Source organism: Podarcis vaucheri, assembly GCF_965113315.1.
Source record: "Podarcis vaucheri genome assembly, chromosome: 9".
In the NCBI taxonomy this organism is placed as follows: Eukaryota; Metazoa; Chordata; class Lepidosauria; order Squamata; family Lacertidae; genus Podarcis; species Podarcis vaucheri.
Window position 1 is genome coordinate 78237984 of NC_138767.1, and position 15962 is coordinate 78253945.

The window sequence follows — 15962 nt, forward strand, 5'->3', positions numbered from 1 at the left end:
GATAAATAGGTACCGCTCCGGCAGGAAGGTAAACGGCGTTTCCATGCGCTGCTCTGGTTCGCCAGAAGCGGCTCAGTCATGCTGGCCACATGACCCGGAAGCTGTATGCTGGCTCCCTTGGCCAATATAGTGAGATGAGCGCCGCAACCCCAGAGTCGTCCGCAAGTGGACCTAACAGTCAGGGGTACCTTTACCTTTTTAGATACTATGTTAATGGCCTATAAAATAGAACACGTTTCATAAACTTTTGCAATCCATACCTTACCCCACCAGTAAGACTGTGGAACTGGGAGGTGGTCAGTACGAGCCCCTCGGATCCTTGATAGCCTGTAAGCTTCAGACGTCAAATCTGGGAAGTTCCTGTTAAGATCCAGATTCTGCGCTGTTTGTCTTCCATTCGTCCATCCATTGTAGCCAGCCCCCTGGTCAAGCAATGAACAAAAGGATAAGCCCCACAACTCTGGTGCTACTTTGAGATGGTGCACTGAAGCACCAGAGGAAATCCAGAAGAGCCAGAACAGCAACTAACATGTAATCTAAACAAAATGTGCCAGTGTGCCAGAGCCAGTGTGGTGTAGTGGTTAAGAGCGGTAGTCTCGTAATCTGGGGAACCGGGTTTGAGTCTCCGCTCCTCCACATGCAGCTGCTGGGTGACCTTGGGCCAGTCACACTTCTCTGAAGTCTCTCAGCCCCACTCACCTCACAGAGTGTTTGTTGTGGGGGAGGAAGGGAAAGGAGAATGTTAGCCGCTTTGAGACTCCTTAAAGGGAGTGAAAGGCGGGATATCAAATCCAAACTCTTCTTCTTCTTCAAAATAGTCACAGCTAGAAGTGGGCATGCTTGCCCTGAAAATGAAGTAGAAAACTCAAGTGGTCAGTTCAGATATTGGGGTGTCTGAGGGGGCTTCCTACCTGCACTACTTTGCCCTGGTCACTAAGGGGAGGAATTTTACCTTAGGGGGAAGCAGAGGGGAGGAGATGGGTGATGACAATTCCAAAAGTATCTCCTTTGATTCATCTTCCTGCACATGTCTTTGAAAACTGGAGAAGACACAACATATTAACGTTGCAGGATCTCCTTCTACCTGGGATTATGGGGGGGGAGGGGGAAAGAGAAGAAGTGTAGCTTGGGTGCTACAGCCTTACAGAGCTGAAGGAACTGCTGACCACAAACTCCTGACCAAGAAGCAGAAATAAATTGTTCTGGATGACTCAGATAAAAAATGCAAATCACACACTATTGCCAAAGAAAAGCAAAAGAAGTTTTTTAGTTTTTTAAATATTGTTTTGTGAATTCATTGTTAAGACACCTTGGGCACTATTTATTTTTTTTCCACTCTATTTTTTCAAAACAAAACAAAAGTTCTGCCCAATCCCCTGCTAGGTATTGACCTCTTCTGCTGCGAGTTCATATCCATCTGGATTCATGGAAGGAAGGAGATGAATTCGAGTGTTGTTGATCAGCGTCTGGATCCTGGAATTCCCAGTAAGGTATTCAGAGCACAAATACTGGGCAAGGTAGATCAGTAATTCTTTGCCCACAACTTCATTTCCATGCATGTTGCCGATGTATTTAAACTCTGGCTTAACTGTGAAGAGATGAACCAGGATATGTTTTATCTGGCTTTCAAGATGACTTTCAAGAAACAGACTGTGAGACTTGGCTCAGTGGTCACTGTGGTTTGTGCTGCCCTCATCAAGGTGTCTGTCACAAACTGCCAAAGTAAGAACCACTGGGAGACATTTGATCTCTCCCTGCCCCAGGCTGGCCTTTTCTGTGGGAATCTTCAGGGATGCAGGAGAGGATATATTGTCTGATTATATCCTTTCCCAACTTGTGTTAACAAGTTCACAATTTAGCAGAGTAACATTCCCCTTGCAGTGGATGTGTTTGCTCAGGCTCGCTAAAGCCTCTATAATAACTGTTCTGGTATTTCCCCCTTATTCCCTCATAAAGGATAAGACATGACAGTCTTCTATAAAAGTATAAAAAGGTTTACTCACACATTCTGTTCACAATCGGATCGCAGAAGGCAAACTTAGCTTAGAAAAGTAACATATACTTGGAAACTATTCCATAAGGAGACAGTCCTTTTGTCCTCTCTTGGCTGGAAGCCAAGAGGGCATCTTTGGTTAAGCAGATGTTGCTTCTTCGATGCATGTGGAGAAAGAGAGAGAGATGGCTGCCCTGCCCTGTGCTTTTGTCATTACCTGCACAGGTGAGGCCACACCCACCTCTAGTCACTTGCAGAGGAAATCTGTCCCAGCCCAGAAGGAAACAGGAAGTTTACCTGCTGGCTGGACAAACATCCCTCCCCATGTGTAAACATGTTCACTCTAGGAATGTTGTACTTGACTGCTCTTGTGTTTCACATCCCACATTTTCATGCCTCAAGGTGAGAGGCACAGGTGTGCCACCACCAAAGAGTTCTTTCCTGGGGTGGGTAGGCTCTGTTTCAGACAGAGCAGGTGCAGCCCTGGTTCTGGCAACCCACACTAAGCCACTGCTGGAGGGTGGAAACAGGATCTGGTATAAACATGCAATAAGTCAATAGTTCATTTATGGTTATTTGACATGCTCATTCTATAAATATTACAGCAGTTGAACACTGCTATTACCAAACAGCAAAATAAATACATTTAATTTAGTCGTTATTCGCTGATGCAGGTCTCAATCCCTAGTGTAGTTAACAGTAAGGGACAGGAGTATTCTTTGCAGTTTGCCATGGTTCAAGCAATGCCAATACTCTGAACAAATCTCATATACCTCTAGTGTCCATTACTCACGCAATTCATGGTGTCCAGGACTAGTAGAAAACTCAATCACAAAGAGGTCTTTTCCTTCAAAGCTGCGGCCGATACTGTACAACTTAGCAATGTGGGAACATCTGGATGCTACCTTTTTCAATTCTCTCACCATTTGTGAGTATGAGTGGTGGGTGAACTGAATGAAAGTAGGAACCTCGCTGGGAGCATCTTCCACAAACTCAGTTTCCCCTGCAATGCAAAAAAATTGATGTACGGTAGCCTTGTTTGCTCACTAATTGTTATGCCCATGTAGAAGATTATCCCAACATCTGAGGACATAACACAATTGGGACAAATGTAATTCAAAGAAATGAAAAGATATGGGTAAATCAAACATGATAGCCAATTGTAAGTAGGCGGTTAATATTCTATTTTAGGATCACACTCACCCCATGTTAAGTCATCCTGTTCCCTGGGTTGCAGGCAGAGTGGTCCCTAAGGAAAATATGTCTCTGAGAACTATGTCCAGCAGACCTTATTCTCCATCATGCTCTGTTTGTGAACGTCTCAGAGGCATTTGGAATATCAGAAAACAAGTCTTGTAGCATCTTAAAGACTAACAAGTTTGTTGTGGCATAAGATTTTGTGGACTACAAAAAAGTAATCTGAGCCTGTAGAGTTTCACAAATCTTAACAAAACACCAAAGCAAAAAACATTTTGTCAAGCCTAAAAACCAAAATGAAAATAATCTGAGCATATACAGTTTTACACTTCCACTTAATTCATCATTGTTTTTGCTCACTTCCTGCCTTGGATCAATCACCAGCTCTCAGGCTAGCCTGCCCCACACGGCTGTTGTGAAGTATGAAGGAAGAATAAAATGGTTGCAAAAGAGATCTTCATGCTTGAAGACATAAAATCTTGGTTCCTTTAGCTAGAGTGATACCTCTTTGTACTATAAAGAGACATGTTTTTCTGCTCCCTCCTGATCAAATGATTGCAACTCCAAGACATCAACTAATCTTAATCTGACCCTTTTGGCATTAAAATCACATTGAGATTTAACCAATCTGTGTGCAGATTGTTAAATCATCAGTTTATTGATCACTTTCAATGCAATTGCCTCAAGGTGATGTAGAATAAAAACCTTTGTCCCAACTGGACACCAAATACTTTATTTCATTCAGGACTGATTTACATGGACCTAAACAGATGTCAACCCAAGGTGGTTTTGTACAGGCTATGCCAGTAATCTGGTTAGTTTATTTGTGCATAAATTATCAGCTACATATCTAATTATGTGACTGACATCTCCGCTTTCCTTCTTAAAATACTGGCTGATTGGCAATACAGATGACAAATGCATCATCTGATTCAACTCAGGTTGAAACAAGTTGATTTCAGCAACCAATATTCAATTGTAACAAAATGAGTAATTCAGTTGACCTCTAGTCAAAGTCCCTAATACGTTGGAATTATATCGGTAGGAATTATTCTGTAGCCTACAGACATAAATACTTCGGATTTTGGCCAGGGCCTTTAGTCCTTTTATTTACAAGGACATGCCAAATTTCTAGGCCTGCTGACTGGATCTGATCGTCGCAGCATAATACAGTGGTGCCTCGCAAGACGAAAAGAATCCGTTCTGTGATTCTCTTCGTCTAGCAGTTTTTTCGTCTTGCGAAGCAAGCCCATTGACGGATTAGAGGATTAGCGCTATTAGTGCTATTAGCGGCTTATCAGCTTATCGGATCAGCTGATAAGCGGCTTAGTGGCTTAGAAAAAAGGGGGGGAGGAAAAAACCCCGCAGGAACTCGCAAGACATTTTCGTCTTGCGAAGCAAGCCCATAGGAGATTCGTTTTGCGAAGCACCTCCAAAACGGAAAACTCTTTCGTCTAGCGAGTTTTCCGTCTTGCGAGGCATTCGTCTTGCGGGGCATCACTGTATACACCATGCAGACATGGCTTTGGCTCTTACCTCGCAGCTTTGCTAATGGATCAAAGCATCCTTCTACTTCATCGACGAAAAAGCGATCGCAGTCTAAGAAATATGGCCATGCCATGTCAATCGCATCAAAGGCAGGAAGGCAATTTTTCCTCAGAGCTTCACAAACTTTACGACAAGGCTTAACAATTTTCCCCTCTTCACATTTTGGGGCCATAATGGAGCAGCCTAGAATCCTTAGATCAGGATTGCATTCTCCCTGCAGCAAGTTATGGAGCACACTCATCAAGATATATTCGGAGCTGTATTCAATCACTCCTCTGGACTTCTGATCCAGCAAATTAGGGAAAATTGTTTTTGAATAGGACACATCATTGCAGGATCCCAAGCTGATGTCCACGCATGTCGCTGTAAGAAATCAGGAGATAGGTAAACAAATGTTTCTTGTTAAGTATTCTACCTAAAACAATCTAGTATTAAACATAGCACTTTCCTTGAATTTATTAATTAGTGGCTTGTCTGGAAACTCTTCACAGGACTGAGGCATCTAGGTTGTTTAGGGCTTTAAACATGTTGGCACATGGCAGTGGCGTAGCGTGGGGGGTGCAGGGGGGGCCGGCCGCACCGGGCGCAACATCTGGGGGTTAGGGTTAGGGGGCGCAAATTCACAGGTTAGGGGGTGCAAATTACTTGCCTTGCCCCGGGTGCTGACAACCCACGCTACGCCACTGGCACATGGAATTGGGCCCAGAAGCAAACTGGCATCCAGGACAGCTGTTTTAAAACAAGGGTTCCATGAGCACTATTATTATTATTATTATTATTATTATTATTATTATTATTATTATTCAGGAAGGCAAATAGTGATATGGCAAAGCACCCCCTGTGTTAAATATGAAGAGGTTCATAGATATGTTGGCCAAGTTCCTACATGGGGTGAAGTAGTAGCATTAATTACTCTGAGTGAAATATGGGCATTTTTGTCTCTCTTTGTGTGAGAAAATCTGGGAAGATTTTTCAGTATTTGCACATTAGATTTAAATTCAAAAAAGGAACAAAAACAGATATCTTACCTTTATTTTCTGATGGGGTTTGACACTGAGCTGGAAAACAAAGGTAGAGGGTGGGGGGAACAGGTTGCAATGAAATAAATTAAAACATGACTGCTTCAAATTGCAGCATATTAGATAGAATTTTTACACATCGAAACCATTTTTACACATCGGAACCATTTTTACACATCGGAACCATCTGCCTACCCGAAAATATTAAATGTATAATTTCTGCTTTGAGGGTGAGTTCAGTGATTGGATGCCAAATCTGAATGCCCATGAAAATGCAGAAACAACTTATGGTCTGTAACAAGCTCAGGCAGAACGCTCATCATCAGTTCGTTTAACTTTACATACCGTATTAAAGATTCAATATTGTAGGTTAAATCTGCACTTTAGTCACTAGGTGGCAATACAGACAGCAGCAGAGAGAGTTAAAATATTTCCAAAACTCATTCTCGGATCTCATCATTAGTACATGATGCATAGAAAGTCCGGGGAAGGGGAGGGAATGTAGGTTGATGAACCAGAAAACATATACAGTGGTACCTCGGGTTAAGTACTTAATTTGTTCCGGAGGTCCGTTCTTAACCTGAAACTGTTCTTAACCTGAAGCATCACTTTAGCTAATGGGGCCTCCTGCTGCCCCTACGCCGCCAGAGCACAATTTCTGTTCTCATCCTGAAGCAAAGTTCATAACCCAAGGTACTATTTCTGGGTTAGCGGAGTCTGTAACCTGAAGCACATGACCAAGCGTATTACCACTGTAATAGACATAGATCTTCAAAGGAGCCTTTGCAGCCTGCAATTTACAAAACTGCTAGAGGCTGTGCTCACATTGCTTACCAACACCACAAAATCCCTCCCTGGCCAACCCCCTCCCTTTACACCTCCCCCAATCTATGGAGGTTGCCAGGATTTTTGTTAGGGGCAGGCAGGACTTTGGGGGGGGGGGACTTTGGTCAGAACCAACGTGATTGGTCAGTTAGTTAAGTATTTCTATTGTTTTACTTGATCTAGGGGGGCAACTGCCCCCCCCCGGCTACCCATGCCCCAATTCCTTCTCCTTACAGATCACCCAAACCCTGACCTACCCTTCACAGATGCCAAAGCCATGCCCAGATAATTCAAAGCACAATAACACCTGCAGCAGCAGCTGGTCGTTCCAGTAGGATTGCCAAGCAAAAACCAGTACACCCTGAAAGTTGTTGAGGTTTTAGGAAGACCTCAACATTGTTGAGCTTCTTTTTAGGAAACCACCGAAATTGTTGTTGAGCTTTTCTTTACAAAAACGATAAAAACACAATTTTTTGATTGACTTGCCTAAGATCCAAGTTAAAGCACCACCTTCTGGAAATGCTCCCCCCACCCCATTGTTTGTAAGCCAGGCTCCTTGGAGTACAGGAAATACATTACCAGAGAATTTATTGGCATATAACTCTCATTTTGCTTTGTATTTACGTACTTAAGCCCAGATTGTGGCCTTATAAATATATATGGAATTTATTCCTTGTTGGCCAAGTTGTTGATATTTGTCATGTTTTAATTTACAGTGGTACCTCGGGTTAAGAACTTAATTTGTTCCGGAGGTCCGTTCTGCCCCTGAAGCTATTCTTAACCTGAAGCACCACTTTAAGCTAATGGGGCCTCCTGCTGCCGGAGCATGATTTCTGTTCTCATCCTGAAGCAAAGTTCTTAACCCGAGGTACTATTTCTGGGTTAGCGGAGTCTGTAACCTGAAGTGTCTGTAACCCGAGGTACCACTGTACTGACATGGTCTACATTTTGTACATTTGTATTTCCTATGTTCTGTAATTTGATGCTTTTAATGTTAGCTGTTAGGTCGCTTTGGGTACATTTCATTGTGGAAAAGCGGCATTAAAGTAAACTCAATCAATTAAGAGTTGGCGGCTACAGCAGTAGCCTTTCTCCTGCAGCCAGCAGAGCCACAGGAAGGCTTGCAAAGGCCACTCTGCACTGATAGGGCCTCCCCTTTTCTACCCCACCTGCTTCTGTTTGCCCCTTCCCCTCCCCTTACAGCCCTGCCCATAACAGGTGGGGCAGACCAGGGCTCTGCTGCCTTCCCTCAGCCTCCAGCACTGCTGTGGCCTTAGTGACAGGGTAGGTGAGAGAGTGTCAACAGAGTAGGATAGTCCTGGCCGTTCCTCTGCAGCTCGCCTGGGCTGCTTGCTTGCCTCCCTGCCTGCTGTTCTGCAAGTCATGTTGCACTTTGCACGGCCACCAGCTTTTGCCCTGCTGAGTATGTTATCTTGATATTGGGGTTTTAGTGTGAAATTGTGGCCTTACTTGTTGCAGGCCTCTGTGAGTGATGCATACTAGGGATGTGGGTGACGCTGTGGTCTAAGCCTCTTGGGCTTGCCGATCAGAAGGTCGGCGGTTTGAATCCCTGCGATGGGGTGAGCTCCTGTTGCTCTGTCCCAGCTTCTGCCAACCTAGCAGTTGGAAAGCACACCAGTGCAAGTAGATAAATAGGTACCACTGCGGCGGGAAGGTAAGCAGTGTTTCCATGCGCTCTGGTTTCCATCACGGTGTTCCGTTGCGCCAGAAGTGGTTTAATCATGTTAACCACATGACCAAGAAAGCTGTCTGTAGACAAACATCAGCTCCCTCAGCCTGAAAAGTGTGATGAATGTTGCACCCCATAGTTGCCTTTGACTGGACTTAACCGTCCAGGAGTCCTTTGCCTTGCCTTACCTTAGTAGAGATATGCTCTGAGTGTGCCCCAAATAACATGGCAAATTGGAGTGATTCTGGCAGGTTTTCATGTGCCCAAATGGAATTAACAAGGCTTCTCAAGGTCCCTCTGTGGCCTTGTTTCCCCTCAAAGAAGTTAGATGTGCAGCCTTCCCCCTGCCCCCACTTCGCCTTTTCTTTTCTTAGAAATGAAACCAGACTGATTGGGGAAACGCCCAGAACTCCAGAGGGGGTGGAGAGGTAGAAGGGATCGACAGACGTTTAATTATTTCCCCAGTGCACTGCAATCACAGTGTTTGCGGGGAAAGATGTTGAAGTAAATAAACAGTTGTTCTTCAGTTGGGTTGTCATTCTTGTACACAATCCATTTGGCTATGAAAAGCAAGCAGCTAGAATTGACTACTGGGATAGCTTGCTTCCTTCCCAATCATTCTTCCTCCTACCAAACAATTAAAAATCATTTCTTTCTCTTTCTCTTCTTCACAAAGGGCACTGTCAGAAAGGACTGAAAAGCATGATTTCCATAGATAGATATAGATAGATAGATGATAGATAGATAGATAGATAGATAGATAGATAGATAGATAGATAGATAGATAGATAGATATAGATAGATAGATAGATGATAGATAGATGATAGATAGATAGATAGATAGATGATAGATAGATAGATAGATGAGAGAGAGAGAGAGAGAGAGAGAGAGAGAGAGAGAGAGAGAGAGATGAGAAAATCACCTAGCAAAAAAGTCCCTGGACCTTTTGTATGAACTTTGTTGAGCTTCTTACCCAGGACTGCCACATTCATATCCCCAGTTTTCAAACTGATTTTGCCCATAACAAACTGAGGGAGAGAACTTGATTGCCAGTTTAGGGTGGGAAAACAAAAGTGTGAGCTTGTAGGAGAACTGCTGTGTCTATTCCCCCCCCCCCCTGAAATCTGGCAGTCTTCATCCCCTCAGAAGAGGGGGCCTTGTCTTCAGTTTTAAATTGTCTTTGGTTTGCATCTAATTCAGAAAAAAGTTGAGACTTTGGGCAGTACCCAACTAAGCAGCTATGCTAGTGCAACAACATTTAGCTGCACAATGTATTGTGCCAAATTTGGTCCAGGGGTTCCCCCAACCTTCTGGAGCAGATTTGTTTTGTGGGGGGAGTGCAGGGAGTGGGGAAGTTACATTGCACAGCTAAACGTTATTGCACAAGCATAACTGTTCACTTGGATACAGCCCTAAAGATTCCCTAAGCAAAAAAAACCCCTGAATGGATCTGCCTGATCAAACAGGTTTAAACCACTCCTTTGACTGCAAATTTCATCCACTTATGTGAAATGGGGGAATTAATAGCAAGTTTTATATCTCCCATTATAGTCAATGGGCGTGAAACAGCTTCAAATTTAACATATCAGAGTTGGACCCAAATACTGAATCAAAATGATACAGCACAGATTCAAAACGGGTGGAGCTGTTTCAAAGCACAGCAGATACAAGGCAGATATTGTGGCCACTGCACACATTAAAAAAACGGGATGTACATTCCAATGCGGCATAGTTAAATAAATAGTTTCTCCAGCTTTGTATTTCTGGAATTTACCCTGTAAGGAATGATGGATGGGTGACAAGTAGACCAACAGAATTTATCTCTGCACATGGAAGGAAACTTTCTCTAAAACTTAACCATAGGTTAAACTTAACCAATCTAACTTTCCAATATGACTTGTAAAAGGTAAAGGGACCCCTGACTGTTAGGTCCAGTCGCCGATGACTCTGGGGTTGCGGCACTTTATTGGTCGAGGGAGCTGGCGTACAGCTTCCAAGTCATGTGGCCAGCATGACTAAGCTGCTTCTGGTGAACCAGAGCAGCGCACGGAAACACCGTTTACCTTCCCACCGGAGCGGTACCTATTTATCTACTTGCACTTGACGTGCTTTCGAACTGCTAGGTTGGCAGGAGCAGGGACTGAGCAACGGGAGCTCACCCCTTCACGGGGATTCAAACCACTGACCTTCTGATCCCGAGCCCGAGGCTCAGTGGTTTAGACCACAGCACCACCTGCATGGCTCAGATTGCTAAAGAGATTGCAGGATATGGGGTACATACCTCCACCTTTGGTGGGAGTGCCCCCTGGTTCAATCATTTAGGTTGGCAGTTTTCAAAGAAATTGAATTTATTCAGTTTGCCCCACAGCTTTCCCTTTTGCCTTTGTTTGAAGGTAGTAATAATGACATGAAATCCAACAAACTTTAAATTCTGCAAGCCTTTCTATCGTCCAAAAATAGAAAAGGTTATCTGGCCTCTGTGTTTCCTCATGACTGAATAATGTTTGGAACTTTGCTTTGCTAGAAAAGATAACTTGGCATTTAGGGCTATTAATGGCATTGCAAAACTGGTCTCTTTTCATTCTGCATGGGAGGAATTCATCTTTTATGCAAATACCTATCAGTTGCATCAAATGTTACCTGCTGCTTCCCTGGACATATGGAGCATGTGGTCCTTAAAAAAGCACTGACATTATTATTATTAGTATTATTACCATTACTACTATTATTATTTGCAACTTTCATGTACCCTTTACATATGCACTATTGACCTGAATCCAATATCCTGTGTTTTTGATCCAGAGTTCTCTTTTGTTTCGTTTTTTATAAGCTTGCTTATACAAAAATCCAATAAAAATATTAAAAAATAAAATAACATAGAAATGATGAATGGACATAATGCACAATGGTAAGTCCTACAGCTGGATAGAAAGGAAAAATAAACAAAGAAAAGGAGGCAGGTTTTCGAACTTCCTCTCCTTTTCCCCTGATGGGGCCTCACCATGCCTGGCAACATGACTGGAGCCTGTGTCTGCCACTGAGCTGACCCAGCGCTTAGAAGTAGAGATGGGGCTATTCTAACTGCTCCTGCAAGCTACAACTGGGGCCTTGGCTACCACAAGTTAGTTGTGGAGAGCTCTGGCCATGGCTGCCACCCTCCTCTTCTCTCTGGCAGCCCCAGATGACCCACATGTAATGGGGAGAAGCAGGGCTGGCCAGGGCAGGGGTCTGCAACCCGCGGCTCTGGAGCCGCATGTGGCTCTTTTACACCTTTGCCGTGGCTCCAGGGTGGATACTAGCGAGGGGAGGAGGCGCATTGTGCGCCCCGACACTCCCCACTGTGGCGGGCGCTGTACGTACTGGCTGTGACGTCGCATGGGGGCGGTGCATGCGTTAGTCACGCACCGTCCCGACGTCACCTGCCCGCCTGCTACATTGTAAGGGGCATGTACGCTGGTCACTGCATTGAAAGGGGGCATGTACGCTGGTCACTGTTTTGAAGGGGCGTGAAGAACACACGCACAAAAAAAGATAACTTGTTAATTTAACGTTTATTTCTATGAGGAGGAGTAATTCTGAGGGGTCAAACAAAGAAATAATAAAAAAGTGAGAAAAAAGTTATTTTTATAATGACGAGTTTTGCAGCTCCCAGGTTTTTTTTCCTTCGGAAACGGGTCCAAGTGGCTCTTTTTGTCTTAAAGGTTGCAGACCCCTGGGCTAGGGCCATCTTGCCCCTAGACATTTTGTTTGGGATGCCCTGCCTCCTCCTTTTCCTCCACTGCAAGCATGCCATAGCAGCACCACTGTCTCCCCCACAGCTGTGCTATGCCACCACCACCAGCAGCAGCAGTGGCAGGCCATACCTGTGCCAGAGGAGGCAGTGGTGGGGTGCACTCACAGCAGAAGAAGAGGCAGCAGCACACTCCTCAGACCCACATCTGCTGTCTGAAGAGGCCACCTCACGTTGCCTCATGGGTGGGTGGGCAAGCTCTGTGTAGATTGTTCCGGGGCCTTAAAATAGCAACTCAATTTACAGAGATATATGGAAACAGCTACGGATAAACTGGGGGTGCTATGGATATGTGTGTAGCTCTTTTGTCTTAAGGGATGGAGGTACCACCAAAATTTAAATTCCAGTTTTTAATTTTGAAATTTGCACCCATATATACATTAGCATGTATGTTTTATGCAAATTTGTTTCTTCTTTTTGGTGATGTTTATCCTCACTGTGAGACGTGGGTGGCGCTGTGGTCTAAACCACAGAGCCTAGGGCTTGCCGATCGGAAGGTCGGCAGTTCGAATCACCGTGACGGGGTGAGCTCCCATCGCTCAGTCCCAGCTCCTGCCAACCCAGCAGTTCAAAAGTATGTCGAAGTGCAAGTAGATAAATAGGTACCGCTCCGGCGGGAAGGTAAACGGCGTTTCTGCGCGCTGCTCTGGTTCACCAGAAGCAGCTTAGTCATGCTGGCCACCTGACCCAGAAAAACTGTCTGTGGACAAACGTCACCTCTCTCGGCCAATAAAGCGAGATGAGTGCCGCAACCCCAGAGTCATTTGCGACTGGACTTAACTGTCAGGGTCCTTTACCTTTACCTTTATCCTCCTTGCGGCAGTGCATAAGTGGCCACTCTAGGTCATTGGCTGGCTGGCTGGATGAATGAGAGAGAGAAAATCCATCTAGACAAATGCCCTTGCTTAGTAGGACCTCTAGATCTGTCAGTGCAGATGCCATTTGCTTGGGCTTGCTCCACTGCTGTGGAGTTGCACTCCTCTTGAAGAATCAGGTGTGCAGCTAGGTAGTGTTCCTGGACCCAGGTCTACTCCTGAATGAATGCTCAGGGAGCTGCTGTGGCAAGGACTGCCTTTGCCCAGCTGAGACTGGCACACCAGCTTCAGCAATTTGTAAAGAAGGCAGATTTGACCATGGTCACACATAACTGAGTCATATCAAAGAGTCCTATAATGCTCTTCATTTGGAGCTACCTTTGAAGAGTGTCCAGAAACTTCAGCTGGTTGCAAAATGCTGCAGTCAGACTTTTGACTGATTCCAGATACTAGGAACATGTGACTTCTTTGCTAGATCTTCATGACCTGCTAGCCAGGTTGTAGGCCCACTTCAAAGTGCTGGTGACTAGGATACTGGAAGGACCATCTCCTACCTTAGGAACCTGCCCATTCCCCAGCGTCACCAGGATAGGCCCTGTTTCATGTCAAGCTGACCTTGCAGAAACAAGGCTGGCCTGAGACATTTTGGCGCCTGAGGTGAACCACAAGGGAAGAAGGGGTGAGTGAAGATTTACATCAGGAACATGGGGGAGGAGTAAAGATCTACATCGGGAACAGGATGGGGGGTTAAATCAACCTTATCCAACAGTTGTGGGAATCAAAGGCCATGGGGGGTAGGGCTGGGCAGAGAAGAGGCCTGCTCTGAATCCTGCTGGATGGACGCAGAGCCCAGGAGAACCCAGCAGGCAGCCCCCCATCATTTTCTCCCTAGGGGTAGGAGACCAGCAGCACCTCCTATTTCCCCAAGAGGCTGCTGTAGAGGCAGCATTGGGGGGGGGCTGCCGAGGAGGGAGGTAGATCTGACCTCCAATGAATGTGCTGTAGCCATTGCTACCACTGTGACGGCAGCAGTGGGCGATGCATTCCTTGGACGTCTGATCTTTTGCCCCTGTGGGTCCTGCTGCCTGAGGCAGTCACCTCACCTTGCCTTATGGATGGACCAGCCCGGCCCTAGTGGCCACTGTGAGCCGGAGCACCTTTTTCCAGGTTAGACTGCCATGACAACTACAGCCCTACCCGGATATGGTAGGCATAGAGCTGCCTTTGAAAACAGTGAAGAAACTCCACTTAGTTTATATGATGGCTAAAAGACTGTTAACTGAGCACATCATATTGTTTTGCCATCTTCACCAGCTCCCAGTCAATTTTTGGCTCCAAGTCAAGGTGCTGGTTTACAGAGCTTGATGTTTGATAAGACGTCCATCCTTGCACCAAGGTCCTCTCCTGACTCTTGCTAGGAAGCCAACCCTCCCCACTGGCTCAGATTGCCCAAGGAGGCCAGTTCAGGGTTGGAGCAGGTTCCTTGGCTCTGAAAGACCCATGGGATGCCACGCAAATATGCCACGAGGGACCCTGCTGCCTGCGCTGCTGGCCCAAGCCTACCAGCATTAAATGTCAAGGCTGGGATCAGTTCCCTGGCTGCGTTCTAGGGGCAGGTTGTGGAACTGGGTACAATGAAGGAAACCAGTTCCCTCCCCCAAAACTTTTTGAGCTGCCACAAATGCTTCCGAATATTTATAATAATAAACAGAAAGAATGGAGATGAGTATCATACAGGAGGAAAAAGAATGATCTTACAGAGTTTGCCAGCCTGGTTCTGAAAACCTGGTTCTTGAAGGCAGCGAGTAGGAGAAGAGAAGATGAGCAGAGCCGCCGCCCCCCTTTTAGCCCCCTCTTTCTGCTTCCTCCAGCCAGGAGCTGAAGTCCCCTTATGGCTTCCCAGGGCCCGATGGAGCGCGCAGCAGACGGAGGCACCGGGGAATGAAACTTACTGGTTTTAAGGAGCCCTTTGCTCCTTATCTCTTTCAGACTTGAAGGGGTCCACGTTCAAAGTTAAATGCACAGGAGACCAAAAGCGCGCGCGCACAATCACAGGCGAGGGACCGTCCCCTTTGAATAGTGAGTCTGGCCAAGACTCTGTTCCTGGAAAGAGGAAATCTCACGTCTCTCCGCATCCTCCGAGGCTTCAGCCGCTGCAGGGACGGGGCGATCCTGCTATGCTCTGCAGGATACCAGCCCTTGAGCCGGCGCTTCAATGGCAAACGCCCCCCCCCCCGCGCCCAGCTCCCCCTCTCCCGAAGCGCCGCTTTGTGGCTGATCGCCTTACCTTGAGCCCCCTGGCCGGGCTGGCAGGCGGGGGCGGCGGGGTACAGGGTGCCCACGAGGGCGCCCACGAGCAGAGGGAGCCACATGCCGGGGGGGGGGCCTTCGCGCGTGGCCGACGCCGTGATGTGGCAGCACCGGCCAGCGGCTCCTCCACGTCGATGGAGCCACACGCGCGCGCTGCTCTCTGGCCAGCCGCGAAGGGACCGAGCGCGCTACAAGTGCGCGCCCGCGTATTATGGGATATACGGCGCGGGGATCGGGTTACAGCGGCTGGTATTCCTGGGTGGAAAAACAGATTTATAGGAGCCTCGGGCTGGGAAGGGGAATGGGGAGGAAGCGGGGGGTGGGGGGCTCCTTTCTCCGCCAGGCGCGCGCATCCTGCCAGATCTGGCCGCTCCTCCTCCTCCCTGAGCGAGCAAGACCCCAGCAGCACGTTTGCTGCAGCAGCTGCTAGTGCACCGATGCTTCAAAGCCAGCCCTTGCCGCACCCCCGCCAGGATCAAGGCATCTTTCGGCCAGCCACCCCCAACTCTTCGCTCAGCGCTCAAGTCATGGAAAGGTAGAAGGCAAGGCGGCAAGAGCGCACCTGTTCGGAGATCCAGCCAAGCCAACCTGGAACAGAAGCTCTGTTCCGGCGACCTTGTTTAAGGATACCAGCCCCAAACTAGAGGGCTTCATTGCTATTTAGCAGGGAGGGGTCCTGGAATGTAGAAGGGAACAAAGGTGCTTTTCCCTCTCCTGGAATATCCTCAAATGGCATGGCTTTATTGGGGAGTGGGGTACATTGGTGCACATTTC

At 46.6% G+C, this 15962-nt stretch overlaps 1 protein-coding gene across 1 annotated transcript in view; it reads right to left on the minus strand.

Moving 5' to 3' along the window:
- Nucleotides 1-15347, minus strand: part of CPZ (carboxypeptidase Z) — a 33002-nt gene extending 17655 nt beyond the window's left edge. Inside the window, exons 1-6 of the mRNA XM_082238552.1 lie at nucleotides 15166-15347; nucleotides 5767-5796; nucleotides 4727-5101; nucleotides 2787-2996; nucleotides 1392-1588; nucleotides 261-422 (exon numbers count right to left, since the gene is read on the minus strand). Coding sequence (XP_082094678.1) covers nucleotides 261-422; nucleotides 1392-1588; nucleotides 2787-2996; nucleotides 4727-5101; nucleotides 5767-5796; nucleotides 15166-15250 — 1059 coding nt within the window. The 5' untranslated portion in view covers nucleotides 15251-15347. The remainder of the gene's footprint in view (nucleotides 1-260; nucleotides 423-1391; nucleotides 1589-2786; nucleotides 2997-4726; nucleotides 5102-5766; nucleotides 5797-15165) is intronic.
- Between the last annotated feature and the right edge of the window lie 615 nt (nucleotides 15348-15962).